Source organism: Gastrolobium bilobum, unplaced genomic scaffold (genome assembly GCF_033153095.1).
Source record: "Gastrolobium bilobum isolate Gb01-03AN ecotype WA unplaced genomic scaffold, APGP_CSIRO_Gbil_v1 utg55317, whole genome shotgun sequence".
Lineage (NCBI taxonomy): Eukaryota > Viridiplantae > Streptophyta > Magnoliopsida > Fabales > Fabaceae > Gastrolobium > Gastrolobium bilobum.
In genome coordinates this window covers 12699-28493 of record NW_026899177.1, presented here as the reverse complement: position 1 = coordinate 28493, position 15795 = coordinate 12699, and the positions used below count along the sequence as shown (strand labels likewise).

Below are 15795 nucleotides of genomic sequence, written 5' to 3'. Positions count from 1 at the left end.
CACCCAACAAACAAGGAAAGAATAACACGAACAAAATTTTAGATGCTATTTTTTTATTTTATTTTTTTCTTCCTTTTTTGGGTGATTATTAAATATTAACCTTCCCTTTCCTATTATTTACGAAACTAGTTTTCACCCAATGAAATATACATTCCTTATTTATTTTTTCATCGGATTAATTTTATTAATATAATACTTCAAATCTTCCATTTGAGTTCTAGTTTTTCTTAAGAGAAATTATCTTTAAATTTTATTTATAATCACGGCTATTTTTTCATTTTTTTTATCACATATTCTTACTTCAATTTTATTTTTATATTTTTTCTTAATTGATTCTTCATATACAGAGAAAGTTTCTTTTTCTCCTTAATTAATTTTATTTATGTTAGTTAGTTAGTTATAAATAAAAATAATAAACAATTATAAAAAAATGTATTGTATCTTTAATATCATCGATATATTTTAATGTATTCTTATAGTATGAAACTAGGAGGTTTATAATTAAAATTTTGATTTATGTACAATAATATGTTAGGTTTAAAATTTAATTTATGCCAATATTGGAAATACTCCTACAGTCCTACTTATGATAGAGAGAGAGATTATTTTTGCTGTTAATTTGTTATTGGAGCTTGTGAGTATCGCACTTATGTATACTAAGATTGTTAATAAAATAAATGCAATTTAAGTAAGTCAATTTTTAAAAATGGCTTTTCTATTATAAAACGTGATTATTCATATGATAAGCTTGAAAAGATAAATGACTAGCATTATTAAATCTGAACCAGCTCATTGTAATAGAAGCTCACTCTTCGTGCCTCTACCTATCATTCTTGCATGACCCTTGCTTATTTTGCTTTTAGAGATTTCATTCATTTTGCTTACGAAATTGGTCATTTTATTTGAAGTGATGTCCGTTCACTCGTCTTGGTGCTCATGTTCTTTATTTGGCCTTGAGTTATTAAATGGATCAATTTGTACTCAACTGGTTTATATGTTGGTGTGCTAGTAGTATGACAAAGACTTCTACTTGTTCTAGAAGCAATTATTTTCAATTTAGTGGGCCTATAAAGAGTTTGCCTATGGTTTTATGGTATAGTGAGTTAATATTTTTTTTTTCTTATTAGGTTTAACTTTTAATTTGTAACAATTGGTGAATTTGTTTTAAACTTGTATAGCTCTTAATAACGATTACACTGAAGAAAATCAAATCAAAGTGAATGAATATCTTGACATCAAGATGGTCTTTCTATTTAACAAATAAATGCAATTTAAGTCAATATTTGAAAAATGGTTTTCTATTATAAAATGTGATAATTCAGATGATGAGCTTGAAAAGATTTCTATAGGTTCTTGCAACGATCTATGCCATAGTTTATCATTGTGCATCGAATGGTATAAAATATATCACATCTTGGAAATGTTAATGTTTCGGGTTAGTTACTCTGGTACGGGTTGGAAGAACCCGGGATAACGGTGCCCGGGTTATGGGACAGTTGTCTCCTTTATTAGTCCAGGAGATGGGTCTTGCCAAGATGGTACGTCCTAGATAACTACTCATCCACGTCCAAGGTAAACCACCTTCTCTCCACGTCCAAGGTAAATCACCTTCTCTCCACGTCTAGTGCAACTACTCTAACTAGAAGTATAAATATAGGGGTTAACATCCCAAGAAGGACACTCACAATTAGAACAAACCAATATTGATGTTCATCCAGAACAGTTAACATATAGGGTAGATCATATTTTCAAGACGTGGTGAATTTATATCATTTGATAAAGATAAAAATTGAGCTTGGTCATATGGAAACGGAAAAGGAAAAATTAGCAGAGAAAAGAGCTGTTGAACGAGATAAATCGATTATGATGCAATTTGGCTCCACTTCTCAATAGATCTTACTTGACCTGAAAGAAAAGTTTCCATTAGTTAAGCGGTATATGGTTATTTCTCAGCATATAATAGGTTCCACTAGCATTTGTTTTTAAATGTGAATAAAGTATTACAAACACCAAGTAGAGAAAAAAAAAAGATAAAGTTGCATTTGTTTACATTGTTTCAAGTAAGGAGGTTGGTATTTCTTATTTATTTATACATATAACTTTTAGCTACCTTAATCATCAATTCTTAAGCCTATATATTTAAATTTCTTTGAGTCTTAAAAAAAGCAAACAGACAAATTGAAAACCCACATGATAGGATGATACAAACAGAAACTTAGTGCACATGACAATTATACCTGATTAATATACAACATTGTTCTGTACATGCGGATACCACTTCTCATAGAACAGTTTTAGTTACGTAATATGACAATTATAATTGCATAAAACTAGTGCATATCTCTCAATAGAAGTATAAAAAAAAAAAAAAAAATCTTTAGATTTAGAGTCGCCAAAATGGGCTTAGCTCGGCAGAGCTAACTGAGTTTTACAACATATTTCAAAAGTGGAGCGGACTTGTTTTTTGGCGGATTGATGGTTGGAAGAAGCAGGCCGAAGCAGATCAATGTAAAACAAGTTTAGGCTGGCGGGTTAACCTGCTCCGCCGGCCAAACAGAGCGGGAGTAGGCTAAGTTTTTTTAGCTCATTTTTAAAAGTGGGAACGTGACAGATTAACTCATTTTTTGATAGGTTGATGATTTGTCGTGCCCACTTTATCACCTCTATCTAGATCTAAGTGACAACTAGGGTGATAGCTTTCTTATCTTGCAAGGAATGAGCTTCATCTAATTAAGATTTTAGAGTGTACGTAACTCAATCGTAAAGTAAGCAAGGCCCATCCCAGCAAATGGTGATGGAGATGCGAATTCCTTATCTTTTGTTTTATCTTCTCTAATTTTTATATCGATTTATTAAGAATTTTCGAAAGTAAAAAAAGGAAGAAATGAAGGGCATTTTAGATTATTGACAAGTGAGGTTTGGAGTATTTAATGTTGGTGCTCCAAACGAGGATGTGTGATTCCATGAGATGAGAGGTGCCAACTTGTGGAAGTGGTTGGTTGTATCAGATTAGATTCAGTGGATATAAAACTTGTGGAAGTTCAGCATTGTACCCCATCCCCAATGCTCCAATTACGAAAATCTCCCTTTGTATTCGCCGCTGAATGGCGATTATCGCATTAACTTTTGTTTCATTCATTGCTTGCATCGTTTGTGTATAAATGTAAAAAAATAAAATAAAATAAAAATTAAAAATGCTAAGCTTATTTAATTTGGTTTTTAAACATGTTACCGTTGTTTTCTATATGCCTAAAAAGATACAAAGCTATCTTAGAACTCAAAGAAAACGTTTCAGATTCAATTCTGTAAGACGCAACACCAAATTGGGATCTGGATAAGCATTGCGACCTTTGAATCAATACCACACTTTTTTTTTCTTTTTTTTATAGATATACCACACCCTTTTAGTTTCGTTGGTGAGGATTTAGGTTTAGAAAATTTTATATCTTTTTAATGAATAATTTTAATATAAGGGAAAATATTTTTTATTTTAAATAATATAATTTTATGTCATTTTAAATAAGATGATATTATTTTAATGTATAATTGATGATTTTCTATCTTTTCTCTCCTTCATAAAATTAGGAAGAGAAAACGAAGGAAAGAGCATGTAAAAATCACATGTTATGCACCAAATCACGTTGTTTCATCTAATATGTTATAAAGTTACGTCTTTTAAACTGATAAAAAAAAATTAATTACTATATTTTAAGTTTTTAAGAGATTAAGTGTTTTTTTTGTATACCGACCATAATTATTTTTTTTAAGCAAGTCGGTCTTTTGATATTTTCACAAGCTTCAACTTTTTAAGTCAGTTATATGACAAATCTTGTATAGGGGTTTAATTATAGTTAAAACTTTTTGTTCGTCCCCAAAAATGTATTTGATGATAATCAAAATGAGGTTTCCTTCCTGAAATGTTTTTTTATTATATAACATTTTGTCTTGAATAAAATAAAAATATATTAAAAATAGGAGTGTTCATCAACTGATCCAAACCGATTCAAATCGCGATGACCGAATCGAAAAACCGATAACCAAATAAATCGTAAACCGAAAAACCAAAAATAAAAAAAAATCACAAATTTTAATTAGATTGGATCGATTTTCGGATTGAGCCGATCCAATCCAAACTGATCCAATATATTAATTTTTCTTTACCTACTTGGGTCTTTCCACAATCATAGCTCAAAATTTCTTCTAAACCCAAGACTCGTTAAACCATCAACTAAACTAAAAAAAAAACGTAGTCATATTTTATTAACAAAATCTCATTATGTAGAGTTTCATATCTCAATGTCCAAAAAAAAAAAAACTATATTATCGTTTGTATTTTAAAAAAAATGAAATTACAAAGCCAAAATATAAGATGTTATTTGCACAACAATTATGAAACAAATTTTAAGATTTTCAAAAAACCGAAAACCGATCCAATCCAAACCGAAAAAAATTGGATTGGATCAGATCGGATTTAAAAAAAAATCTAAACCGAATGGATGATTAGATTATCAAATCGAAAGGATTGGATCAGATACTTTTTGCTTCCAAAACCTATCTAATCCAGATCGCGAACACCCATAATTAAAAAGATACCATTATTCTCCGAGTTTATATATACCTTATGTTTTTTTAGATTTCTTTGAGCGCATATTAATATAAAAGAAAGTAAACAAAATATTTCTTTCTTTCAAAGGCTACTTAGAACAGAATCTAAAACAAGTAAGCCATTATTCACTAAAAAAAAAAAACAAGCCATTTGTTGTGAAACCTGTATTATTTATGACCTTTGATTTTTCATATACCTGATAATTTTATATGTAATGTAATTATTACACTACTGGGGCATTGAAGTCTTATACAATAACATATCTTCTATAAAAATTGCTAATATATTCATGCGTTTCTAAGAAATTATATTTTAATATTTTTGTACTTTCATTTCATACCTTTTTTTTTCTCTTTTTTTTCTTCATTTTGTAACACGATTACTATTTTTTCTTTTTTAATACAACTATTTTTCTTTTTTGGTCGATAGCCACTACACCTTTAGCGATGCGCATAAATTGAAAGCCCCAAAAGGACCAATCCACCAAGGAATAAGAATGATAATGAGTGGGCTAAACTCCAAAATTCCTTGTAAAATGTGCGATACACAAAATAATTCTTCAGTTTCTAAAAAAAAGTCTTTTCACTATATATATATATATATATATATATATATATATATTTTCATATATAAGTTACTCCTACTCATAGTTTTCTAGGTGATCATACGATTTTTAATTAGTCAATTAATTATCCTTATTTAAGAAAAATTGGTATTCAGAATTATTCATTCTACTCTCGGAACAGCACTTACCACTAGTATTATCATGTAACTTATAAATAAGAGTTTTTATTGGACGCAGCAACAGCACCCGTGAAAATTTGAATAATTACATAGAAAACAAAAGTGCCAAGATTTTGACAGCTACAAGTTTAAATTTTATAATCAATAATTCAATATCCTTTATAATATAGTTGCATAGTTCAATACAAACTTCTTTAATTTGATAGTATGTTTGTAGTTTAAAATCAAGAATTAATAAATCCCAATTTTTACACTTCAAAGGTATACATAACATTAAATTAGTTATATAGACTAGATATTAATAAATAAAATATTAATATTACGTCGAACCGTGATATAGAAAATTCGAGTGTAATTCAACCCAAAAGCTTAAATTATTGGGTGAGAGTTTTTTTAATAATTTATATTATTTTTTAATATACCCCCTCACGCAAAAGTTCAGTTTGAAGGGTGAATATTGCACGGACCCATTTTTTAGTTTACTTTTTGTGTTTTTATTTAATTTCATTAGAAAGTAGAGACGACGAGGATCGAACTCATGACCTTGTGATCTCACTGAAGCTCTGATACCATGTAAAGAACAAATTCAACCCAAAAGTTTAAATTGTTGAGAGAGAGCCTTTTAATTAATGGTTTATATTATTCTCTAACACTTATCTTTAAAAATAAAATTCATACACATACCAAAAAATGATAATCATTTAGAGGGCTAGAAGTAGGGATATAAATGGTCAGTGGCTTGTTAGGAGCCTATAGCTAAGTCTGTCTTTGACCTGTCTCAGCTTGCCCTATTTTAAAAATAATGTAAGTTTGAGTTCATCAAAAAGCTTGTTTAGAAATCATGTTACAAACCTATTTTAGCTTCTAAGCCTCCAGGTTGACTCATATTTTTTAATAAAACAATATTTTATTATTTTTCAATAAATAATATCTTGTTATTTTTAATAAAATAATATCTTGTTATTTTTAATAAAATAATATCTTTTATTCATGTAGAACAATCATACAACTAGGGATTTTTCCCCTCCTTATTTACAAAAAAATAAAGAAAGAAGACAGATGAACAATCATATAAGTTTCCCCTTTTAATTGATGTTGATTGAGAAATCTGACATTCTTTTCGGATTTTCTTTCAATTAAGTCAAAGATATGTATGATTTGAGAATTTTTTTTAACAGTTTTAACATATGTCCTGCGAAAATAATTCATGTAGATATAACTTTCCTCTTTTTAATCGAATTTGATTGAGATATCTAATATATTTTTTTTCCGAATTTTCTTTTAATCAAGTCAAAGATATGTATGATTTGAGAAAAATCATAGAATGGTCTCTCATTCTATAAAAGACGCAATACGCCATATCTCCAATGCATTACCACGCTCTCCACCAACTCCATGGAATCTTTAACCCCTCACATGCTAGAGTCATTGGATGAAGAAATTAGAAGGATCAACAACAACAATGATAGAGGAACAAACGTACAAGGTAAGTTCAAACATGTTTTCTCCTTATTTGGGTTTATGAAAGGACACAAAGAGAGTCATCATGTTACACATGATAATAAATATACAGAGGAGCACAAGAAGAAGCACAAGGATCAAGGTCATGTCATCCATGCACTAAAGAAGTACTTGTGTCTGATGGAAAAAAAGGAAATTTGAGTCCACAGACATACTTCTTCTTCTTATTATTACTCAGTGAATAAGAAAAAACAAAATTCACCACCAACATCAATTTGGACGACGAGTCTTCTGTATGGAACCACTCCTCCTCTTCCTTCCAGAGACGATACCATGGTAGAGTGCGAATTGGGGGGATTTTCTTTTGTTTCTTTTACTTTTTCTTGAATTATTTCTTTTCATTTAGAGGAATTAATGACATTTTTAATTGTAAGTTGTCTATTTATATTTTATGATGAAATTATTTAGAGATGCGTTTTATAAAATGAAGCAGTGAATAATAGATTTTTTAACAAAAAAAAAATAGAATAGTAAAATTAAAAATCTAAGTGTGAGTAAAGGGGAAAAATAATAATCTTCATTGATTTTCAATAGTAGAGAAAAGAATAGTATTCTATAGTTAAATTGACTACATACGTATTGAATGATATTATTATATACATATTTTTGTTATAAAATAGAATGGAATTTTGAAACTAAATAGACAAAATATAAGCGTTCATTTAAAAATAAAAGAAAAGTCACTCATGTACTAGAAAAAAGCGTATATTCTTTCATCGCATTCAATTGTGATGGTTTTTTTTTTTTTTAAACTAATTGTGATGGCTTCTAATTCTTCAAAGGAGTACGATATTGTAACAATCAATCAGAGTTACTATGAATCAATTTTCCTGTTAGATTGATTATATTGATCCAATGATTATATTTATTTTCATCTTTGTATGATTATGATTCCTCATATTTAATACTTTATATTTATTTTCACCTTTATATGTTTATAATTCAACATAATTAACTTAACGGTAAAATTGATTGGTAGTAATATTAATAATAACTTTAATTGATTATTACAATATCCTACTCCTTTTTCAAATACTATACCATCCGAAATAATAAAAAATACAATTTAACTAATGTTTAGAGTTTATAACGAGGAAAAGGGTATTATAGTTACCTTTTTTATATATCTGCTGTATCTATTTTTTTCAATATCATTATATCATATTTTAAAAGGAGAGAGAAAGAAAATATTATATATTTTTTCTCTTATAAAGGGGGGCAAAATTATAATGTAAATTTTTTGTTTGAAATTATAACTATTTATATGAAAAAAAAATGATACTTACAAACTAAAGACTTCTATAAGATTTGAAGGGGTCGAATATCAAATATATGACTAAAAACAAAAATAATGCTCATGATTATACAAATGTGCCTCGTTAGCCCTTCTCCCACTCCATCACTGATGGGAGGGGTGCCTAACTAATTATATTATTTTAATATATTATTTTGAATTTATTAAAAAAATAGTGTAGAAATCAATTTTAAAATTAAATATATAATTTTTTTATAGAGAATATTTTTATCTATTTATATCATATCCCAACATTATCTGATTCATTCCAAATATAGGGTAGGATAAATCAATCATATATATCATATGAGCTTATTGTTATGGACCTGATAAATGCTCACGTTCTAGAAGGCCAAAATAGGGCTAATGGCTAAGAGAGAATTAAGAAAATATTTTTTAATTATACTAATCCTACTACGGTAGCAATAGATCAACAATTGGACCCTCGATACTCCTAAGAGGCCCAGAAGTCCACTCCTACTAAGGGGTTAAGTCGATAAGGTACACATACTCTAAACTCTCTCTTAGCTTGTCACTGTGTAGACACCCCATGCCTTGACTATGTTGTTTGTATTATTGTGCACAGTGATCCGCTGATTTCTAGGGTACCTCCCCAATTGGTACTTGAAAGAGAACAAACAGATCCTATATTAACATATCAATATCTGATTGAACATCTTGATCTATCGAATCGTAACACTTATCAAGCCCTTATCATTTCCTAGTCCTATCAGCCCACTTAACTTCTCAGCCCTGACCATATCTGTTAAGCAAATGAACATTTAGTCTTTTACTTATCACTAAGTAAGGATGTATATGAGTTAGGTAGCTTATCATGGGCATGTAATTTGCTTGCTTTTGGCATGGTCTGACTTGCCTTATTTTAAAATAAATATAAGTTTGAACTCATTAAAAAATTTATTTAAAAATCAGGTCACAAGTCTATTTTAGCAAGCCTGACTTCTAAGTCTTCAGGCTAACTTGTATTTTTTAATAAATAATATTTTATTTTAATTTTAAAAAATAGTATTTTTTTTTTATTTTTTAATAAAATAATATTTTGTTATTTATCTTGTTATTTTTTAATAAAATAAAATCTTATTTTTTTTAGTTTTCCTAATTTTCATAATCTTTTCTCTTTTCACTTGGCAAAAATATATTTTCTTGTCCTTAATTTCCTTCCCCACCACCGCTCTTTTCACTTGGGGATATTGTATCCATTTACATATCTTCTTCTTGTTTGTTGAGCATGTGTTTATGTTTTCCTTACAAATCATGTAAGGACAACAACAATAATGCAACTCAGCATTGAAGATGTCCACCAATGACCAATCAACCAACTTATATTTGTTTGTTGTAAGTTTTGAACTGTAATATACTTGTCATTCTAAAATTTGACTTCTAAATATATTTATATTTTATTAGTATGATTTGATTGGCTTTCATTGTTTGTTGGTTGTTTCTTTTATGATTAAATATCATGGTTATTTAGTATTATAATAAATACTTTTGAGCTTATTTTTTACACACAAACACATATGTGTATGTGTAGGCATATCTACGTGCGTATATAAATTTTTATTTTTTTTAAGTAAAATTAAAATTTAATTTATAATTAAAAATTAATACAATTAGATTTGATTGATTGTTTTTTATTGTCAATAAGGTAGTTAAATTATCATTATTTTGGTTCAGGTATTGTACAAATTAATTATAACCTATAATTTATAATATATTATTTTTGAAGGCTTAATAGACTTGATACTTAATAAGCTAGATCAAGCCTTATATTTTTTAAAAACAAGTCAAATCAAGCTTATAATTTAACTTATATCAGGCTAACAAAGCAAAATAGGTTTGAAATAATTTACATAAGCATCGCGGTTCAAACTAAAGTTACATAGCATGGGGAATAGTTCCCAAGTTTATAACAACATTTTCTTATGATATATAAGATATATCTTTCAAGAAGGCAAAAAAATTGATATATTATTTTTTAAATAAAAAATTACGAATTTATGACAGTTTTAGAAATAATTACACATTTGTTGCACAATATCACGTCCAATTTGGGCGTCACCAATCATGCCTAAATTGGGCATCACTCAAGAGGCAATCACGTGTAATTTAGGAGTCACTCATCAGGTCTTGACACGTGTCATTTTTTTTTTCGAAAAAAAAATTAACAATTTAATCGTAAAGCTTCTCAAGGCCATAACTTTTGATTCGAGTATCCAAATCAGGTAATTTTTTTTTTGATTCCACATAACTTTTCGAGATCTACGCAATGATATCTCATTTGACATATTTTATTTCTCACAAACACAATTTAAATTTGCAAGAAATAATATTATAAGAGCGGTTAAACCCAGAAGCATCTGAGTTATGGTTTTGTGATTTAATATAAAAATAAATAAAGATTTGATTTGTGATTTAAATTAAAAGAAAATAATTTTTTTATTATAATTTTTTTTTTGGTTTGCGGTTTAAATTAAAAATTAAAATAAAAATAATTATTAATAAGGAAAACAAAATAAAGATTTGATTTGTGATTTAAACTCAAAAATTAATTTGAAAAATCTGTATTAATAAAGAAAATAATTAAATAAATATTCTAAATCTCTAAGGAAGAAGGATTTTATTTTTGAAATTAATTATTAATGCTATAAGCTTCTGGGTTATTATTCGTGGTCTGAAATTAATGATGACTTATGAACATTTTTCAAAAATAAAATCCTTCTTCCTTAGAGATTTAGAATATTTATTTAATTATTTTCTTTATTAATACAGATATTTCAAATTGATTTTTGAGTTTAAATCACAAATCAAATCTTTATTTTGTTTTCCTTATTAATAATAATTTTCATTTTTATTTTTAATCTAAATCAAAAACCAAATCTTTATTTATTTATTTTATATTAAATCACAAACGCAGAACTCAAAGGCTTCTGGGTTTAACCGCTCTTATAATACCATTCTTGCAAATTTAAATTGTGTTTGTGAGAAATAAAATATGTCAAATGAGATGTCATTGCGTAGATCTCGAAAAGTTATGTAGAATCAAAAAAAGAATTACCTGATTTGGATACTCGAGTCAAAAGTTATGGCTTTTAGAAGTTTTATGATTAAATTATTAATGTTTTTTTTGAAAAAAAAAAATGTGACACATGTCAACACCTGATGAGTGACGCCTAAATTAGGTGTGACTGCCTCTTAATAACGCCTAAATTAGGCATGATATTGTGCAATAAACGTGTAATTATTTTCAAAATAGCCATAAATTCATAATTTTTTATTTAAAAAATAATAAATTACTTTTTTTGCCCAGTAAAATAAACATTTACTCAACATTAAAAGGACAAATTATGTCAACCTCAAATTATTATATAAATATTTTTAGTTTAATTATTTTTGTATTACTTTTATATAGATGGCAGTGAAGTAATATTTGAACCAACCTGCGTATACCTTTGAATAATCTACAACTAACAAGTCTGTTCAAGGAACAAATATATAATATAATATACTACTTTTACAACCATATAATCATAAAAAGTTATAATATTTGACAATAATTCTCAAAATATAGTTTTTGTGAAGATTTATCAACAAAAATATACGACATAAGTTACTCAACTCCATTGGCAGTGCACAGAAGATAAAACAATGAAAATGTATGCTTATCTCTTCTACAGAAAATTTATAAATTTGGTAGTGCCTGACGCCATAGTTTTATCCATTATCCTCATCAGTCATTACAATTTTAGAAAATAAAAATTGCTGCGAATTTTGATTGTTTCGTTACAAAGATAATTATAACTTTCAAGTTAACAAAGGCTACGTGACATTCTCGAAATTAATTAATAACGTGAATACAAGGCCTTATCGTCTATCCATGCAGGCTTCTTCGCATTGTAATAAAAAAATGCAATCATCTGAACCAGCTCATCCGCAGTTCTTAGTTCTGCAAAGGCATAGTTAACAGCACATCAATATGATAGAAGAATCCTAGACAAAGAGAATGTGCATGTGTTGGTACCAACCAAACAAAAACTAAGTCTCTAATATATATAAAAATATGATGAGAAAGATCAACAATCTCACCTGTCTCCCTGTACACGATCCTGTTCCCCCTTAAAAATAAAATTTGAGGACATTCTCTAACTTTCAGAGCGTAAGCCAAGTCTCTCTCGATATTAATATCTATCTTAACCGCCTATAAATAGAAAATTTAATGTATTATCAACATCAACAGCAACTGTATCCAAAACAGGAATGCAATGTATTATATGGTAATGAAAAAGATAAGAGACTCCAGGTAATAAAACGGTGAGGTTATCACTTTGTAACATTCCTATGCTGATAAATAACAGGAAATATAAATCTAATTAGTGGTGACCAGAAGGGAGGTTTGTTTTGTAGTGATAAAAAGCTATTTTCATTTCAAGTATGTAATACATGGAAGTGCAGTTTTAGTACAAAAATTTGACCATGAATACCAAAAAAATAAAAATTGACCATACCCGGGGAGGCAACCGATCTTTGGCACTCCAGTACACCTTAATTGCTTTCTCCAGCTCTTTCAAATTTTTCCAGTTATCATTTGCCCTGTGGAATAACAAAATTAAACCCCAAAGCCTGCATTTAGTTATCAATAAATAAAAAGTTTATTTAAAATCGCTATCAACATATCATTACTGTAAGGCGGCGTTTTCATATATTCAAATTTTAAAATACACAAAATATATAACTACAACAAGTGCTATAGAAACTCTTTTCAAATAAATTTTTTTATGCATTCTACACTCAATTAAGTGTGTCATTGCCTGTTTATAAAAAAAAAAACAAAAAGTGTCATTGCCTTATCAGGTGCCTCTCAATAAATGGCAATAACATTTTGGTAACAACTGACATCTTAAAAGAAAAATGTGTAGTAAATTATTGCCACCATAAACCCTTCCAAAAAAATTGAATTTTTTTATATAGAAGAAGAAATTTAATTAAAGAGAAGAGAACCAAAATATAAAATTAAAAATGGAGACATCCAGTTTCTCACTTCAATGAAAAGAAAGTTTATTTTTACTTTCACAGTTCACACACGGAAATCTTTCAAACGAAAAAATAATAATAATTAAAATGACAATGTGAAAACTGTTTTCAGGACATTATAGCAAAAAGCCATATGCCCATATCATCACTTTGGGCCCTAATTCTAATGATATGGAAAAAAAGTATTCAATTTAACCAACCAACAAGGTGTTCCATACTCCCATATGCTTTATTTTAAAAGTGAGGATAGAAGAATCGGTATATATATCAAGGTTCACACTTCCTTTGGTGTTCTACAAATGATCCAATTTCTCTTTCCATTTTAATGATCAAAAACCACATAACAGTAGAATTTACCTGTTATACCGTTCAAAGACAAGGACAATTAATGGGCTGGGATGAAAAGCAAAACTTTCCCACTCCAAACAGTTGATCTCCCGCACCCAGTTATCATCAATCTCCCCTTCCCAGTCAATTTCAACACCATTTTCCCCTACAACATTCTTTATTGGATGATTCTCAAAATACTCAGAAGCTCTTACTCCCCACCCAACATCAGCATCCAATGGCCAGTTTTGATTTTCTTCCTCAATCATCATCTTCTTTCCTCTGTTATCCCCATTATCTTCCTCTTCCTCTTCCTCCTCCTCCTCCTTCTCCTTCTCCTCATCATCATCATCATCATCATCATCATTGCTTTCAGATTCAGAATCATCACGAACATTTCCCTTCATTATATTTTCATGATTCTCCAAAACATCCGAGTTCTGTTGCCTAATTGCATCAAAAGTGCGTTCAAGTGAGTCCCGTACAAAATCTTCCACTGCCATTGCTTCACTTCTACGCCCACGCCTCTTCTTCCTTGGAATTATTGTGGGGAAGTTCTCGGCAGAACTTTTATTATCATTGCTGGATACCACATCTTGAGGTTGGGGACTTGTTGCCTCAGGTCTTGCTCTTTGGTTGGAGCTAGGTTCAGGTTCAGGTTCAGGTTTTGAATGAGATTTTCTTGAAACGGAGCATGATTTAGACTTTACAATGTGATGGGTAGATACAGGGGAATAAAATAAGGATCCTAAATGAGAAACAACATGAGCAGAACCAAAACTAGGGTTCTGAACATTAACTAATGACATGGGATGCCAACTAGCATCAAATTTTGTTGCACAAAAAGGTCTAGGCAGGACAGCAGTTTGGAGAAATAGCATTTTCATCTTCACAATCAAACAGGAAACAAGGTTGTCAATGCAAAAACATCTCTCTCTCTCTCTCTCTCTCTCTCTCTCTCTCTCTCTCCTCTGCTTTCTGCTTAGCCTGGTTATTAAAAAGAAAAACATAAAATTTTAGAATAGAAAGGGAGAAGATTGTGACAATCATTGTTGAGAAAATAAACAGGGAACTTAGAAAATCATAAAATTAAAAGAAATTGAAACTCATGGTTGGATTATTTTCTCAAACAGGTGGTGCTCAAAACAAACAGGAGGCCAAAACAACCCAAATGCTCCCTTACTTACTATATTTTGAAATGATTCAACAGAAGCCCGTAATTAGAGACCAATAGCCACTAATATGAGTGTAGCTCTATGAATAATGGTAGTTTCTCCTTCTCGTCACTCGTCGCTTCTGATAACTATTCTATGCTCTTCTGCTTCATCTATCGCCACTTCATGTCAATCACTATAGATGTCGATTTGGACCAAAATTCTCATTTGGGCCTTCTCGTGTATATAAGAAAATAAATCTATTTTTGGGCCGTTCACACAGAGAAGTCAATAGTTTATGGGTTTTATTTTTCTTATGTTGCATGAGACAAGTTGTCTCATGCAACACACAGAAAATGAGTGGGACCCGCTTCTTTATTTTCTCTTTCTTCCTTTTTAGCGGGTCCCACTCATTTTCTGTGTGTTGCATGAGACAACTTGTCTCATGCAACATAAGAAAAATAAAACCCATAGTTTATATTATCTTGAGCCTCAGCGATATGAAAAAGTGAAACATTAATATACTCTTTAACTAGTTGATTACCCGTGAGAGGCGAAGAGAAAGAATAAATCGGTTTGTTTGTCCCGTAAACGAATTAATAAGAAAATCGATTTGTTCGTATGACATAAACGTGTAACTTTTAAGGTAAGAACAAAAAAAGAATATAATAATTTAAACACAGTAAATTTCATTGTTGACAGCAAAATCTCCATTAAAATAATCTAAATGTCATGTTGACAGCAATATAATAAGAAATATGCCCAACCGATACTCACAATAGTTGTAAAATATCGTCCGCCAAGCACTATTGGTATTTGCTGCTGTTCGAAATGAATCATAAACAATATATAAATAATAATTGGAAAAGAAAAAATTATTGAAAGAAATTATATAGTTTATGGCAGATGAATAATTCAGAATTACAAATAATCAGCGATAAATAAAATAAAGAAAAGAGCAGAATAATGGAATAACAGCCTATGATGCACGGACACGGACACGGGACACGGGACACGACACGACACGCCGACACGTTAATTCTAAAAAATGTCATATTTGGACACGTTGGGAAACGTTTTGATATTAAATAAAAATTTTA

The 15795-nt window shown here is 29.4% G+C and overlaps 1 protein-coding gene across 1 annotated transcript; it reads right to left on the bottom strand.

The window, feature by feature from the left end:
• Positions 1–11856: 11856 nt before the first annotated feature.
• Positions 11857–14878, bottom strand: LOC133287986 (thioredoxin-like fold domain-containing protein MRL7, chloroplastic). Its single transcript, XM_061485683.1, has 5 exons — positions 14729–14878; positions 13572–14528; positions 12689–12773; positions 12270–12381; positions 11857–12129 (listed from the first exon to the last, which is right to left on the bottom strand). The coding sequence occupies exons 2-5, from the start codon at positions 14426–14428 to the stop codon at positions 12026–12028; spliced, it is 1158 nt and encodes a 385-aa protein (XP_061341667.1). The 5' UTR covers positions 14429–14528; positions 14729–14878; the 3' UTR covers positions 11857–12025.
• Between the last annotated feature and the right edge of the window lie 917 nt (positions 14879–15795).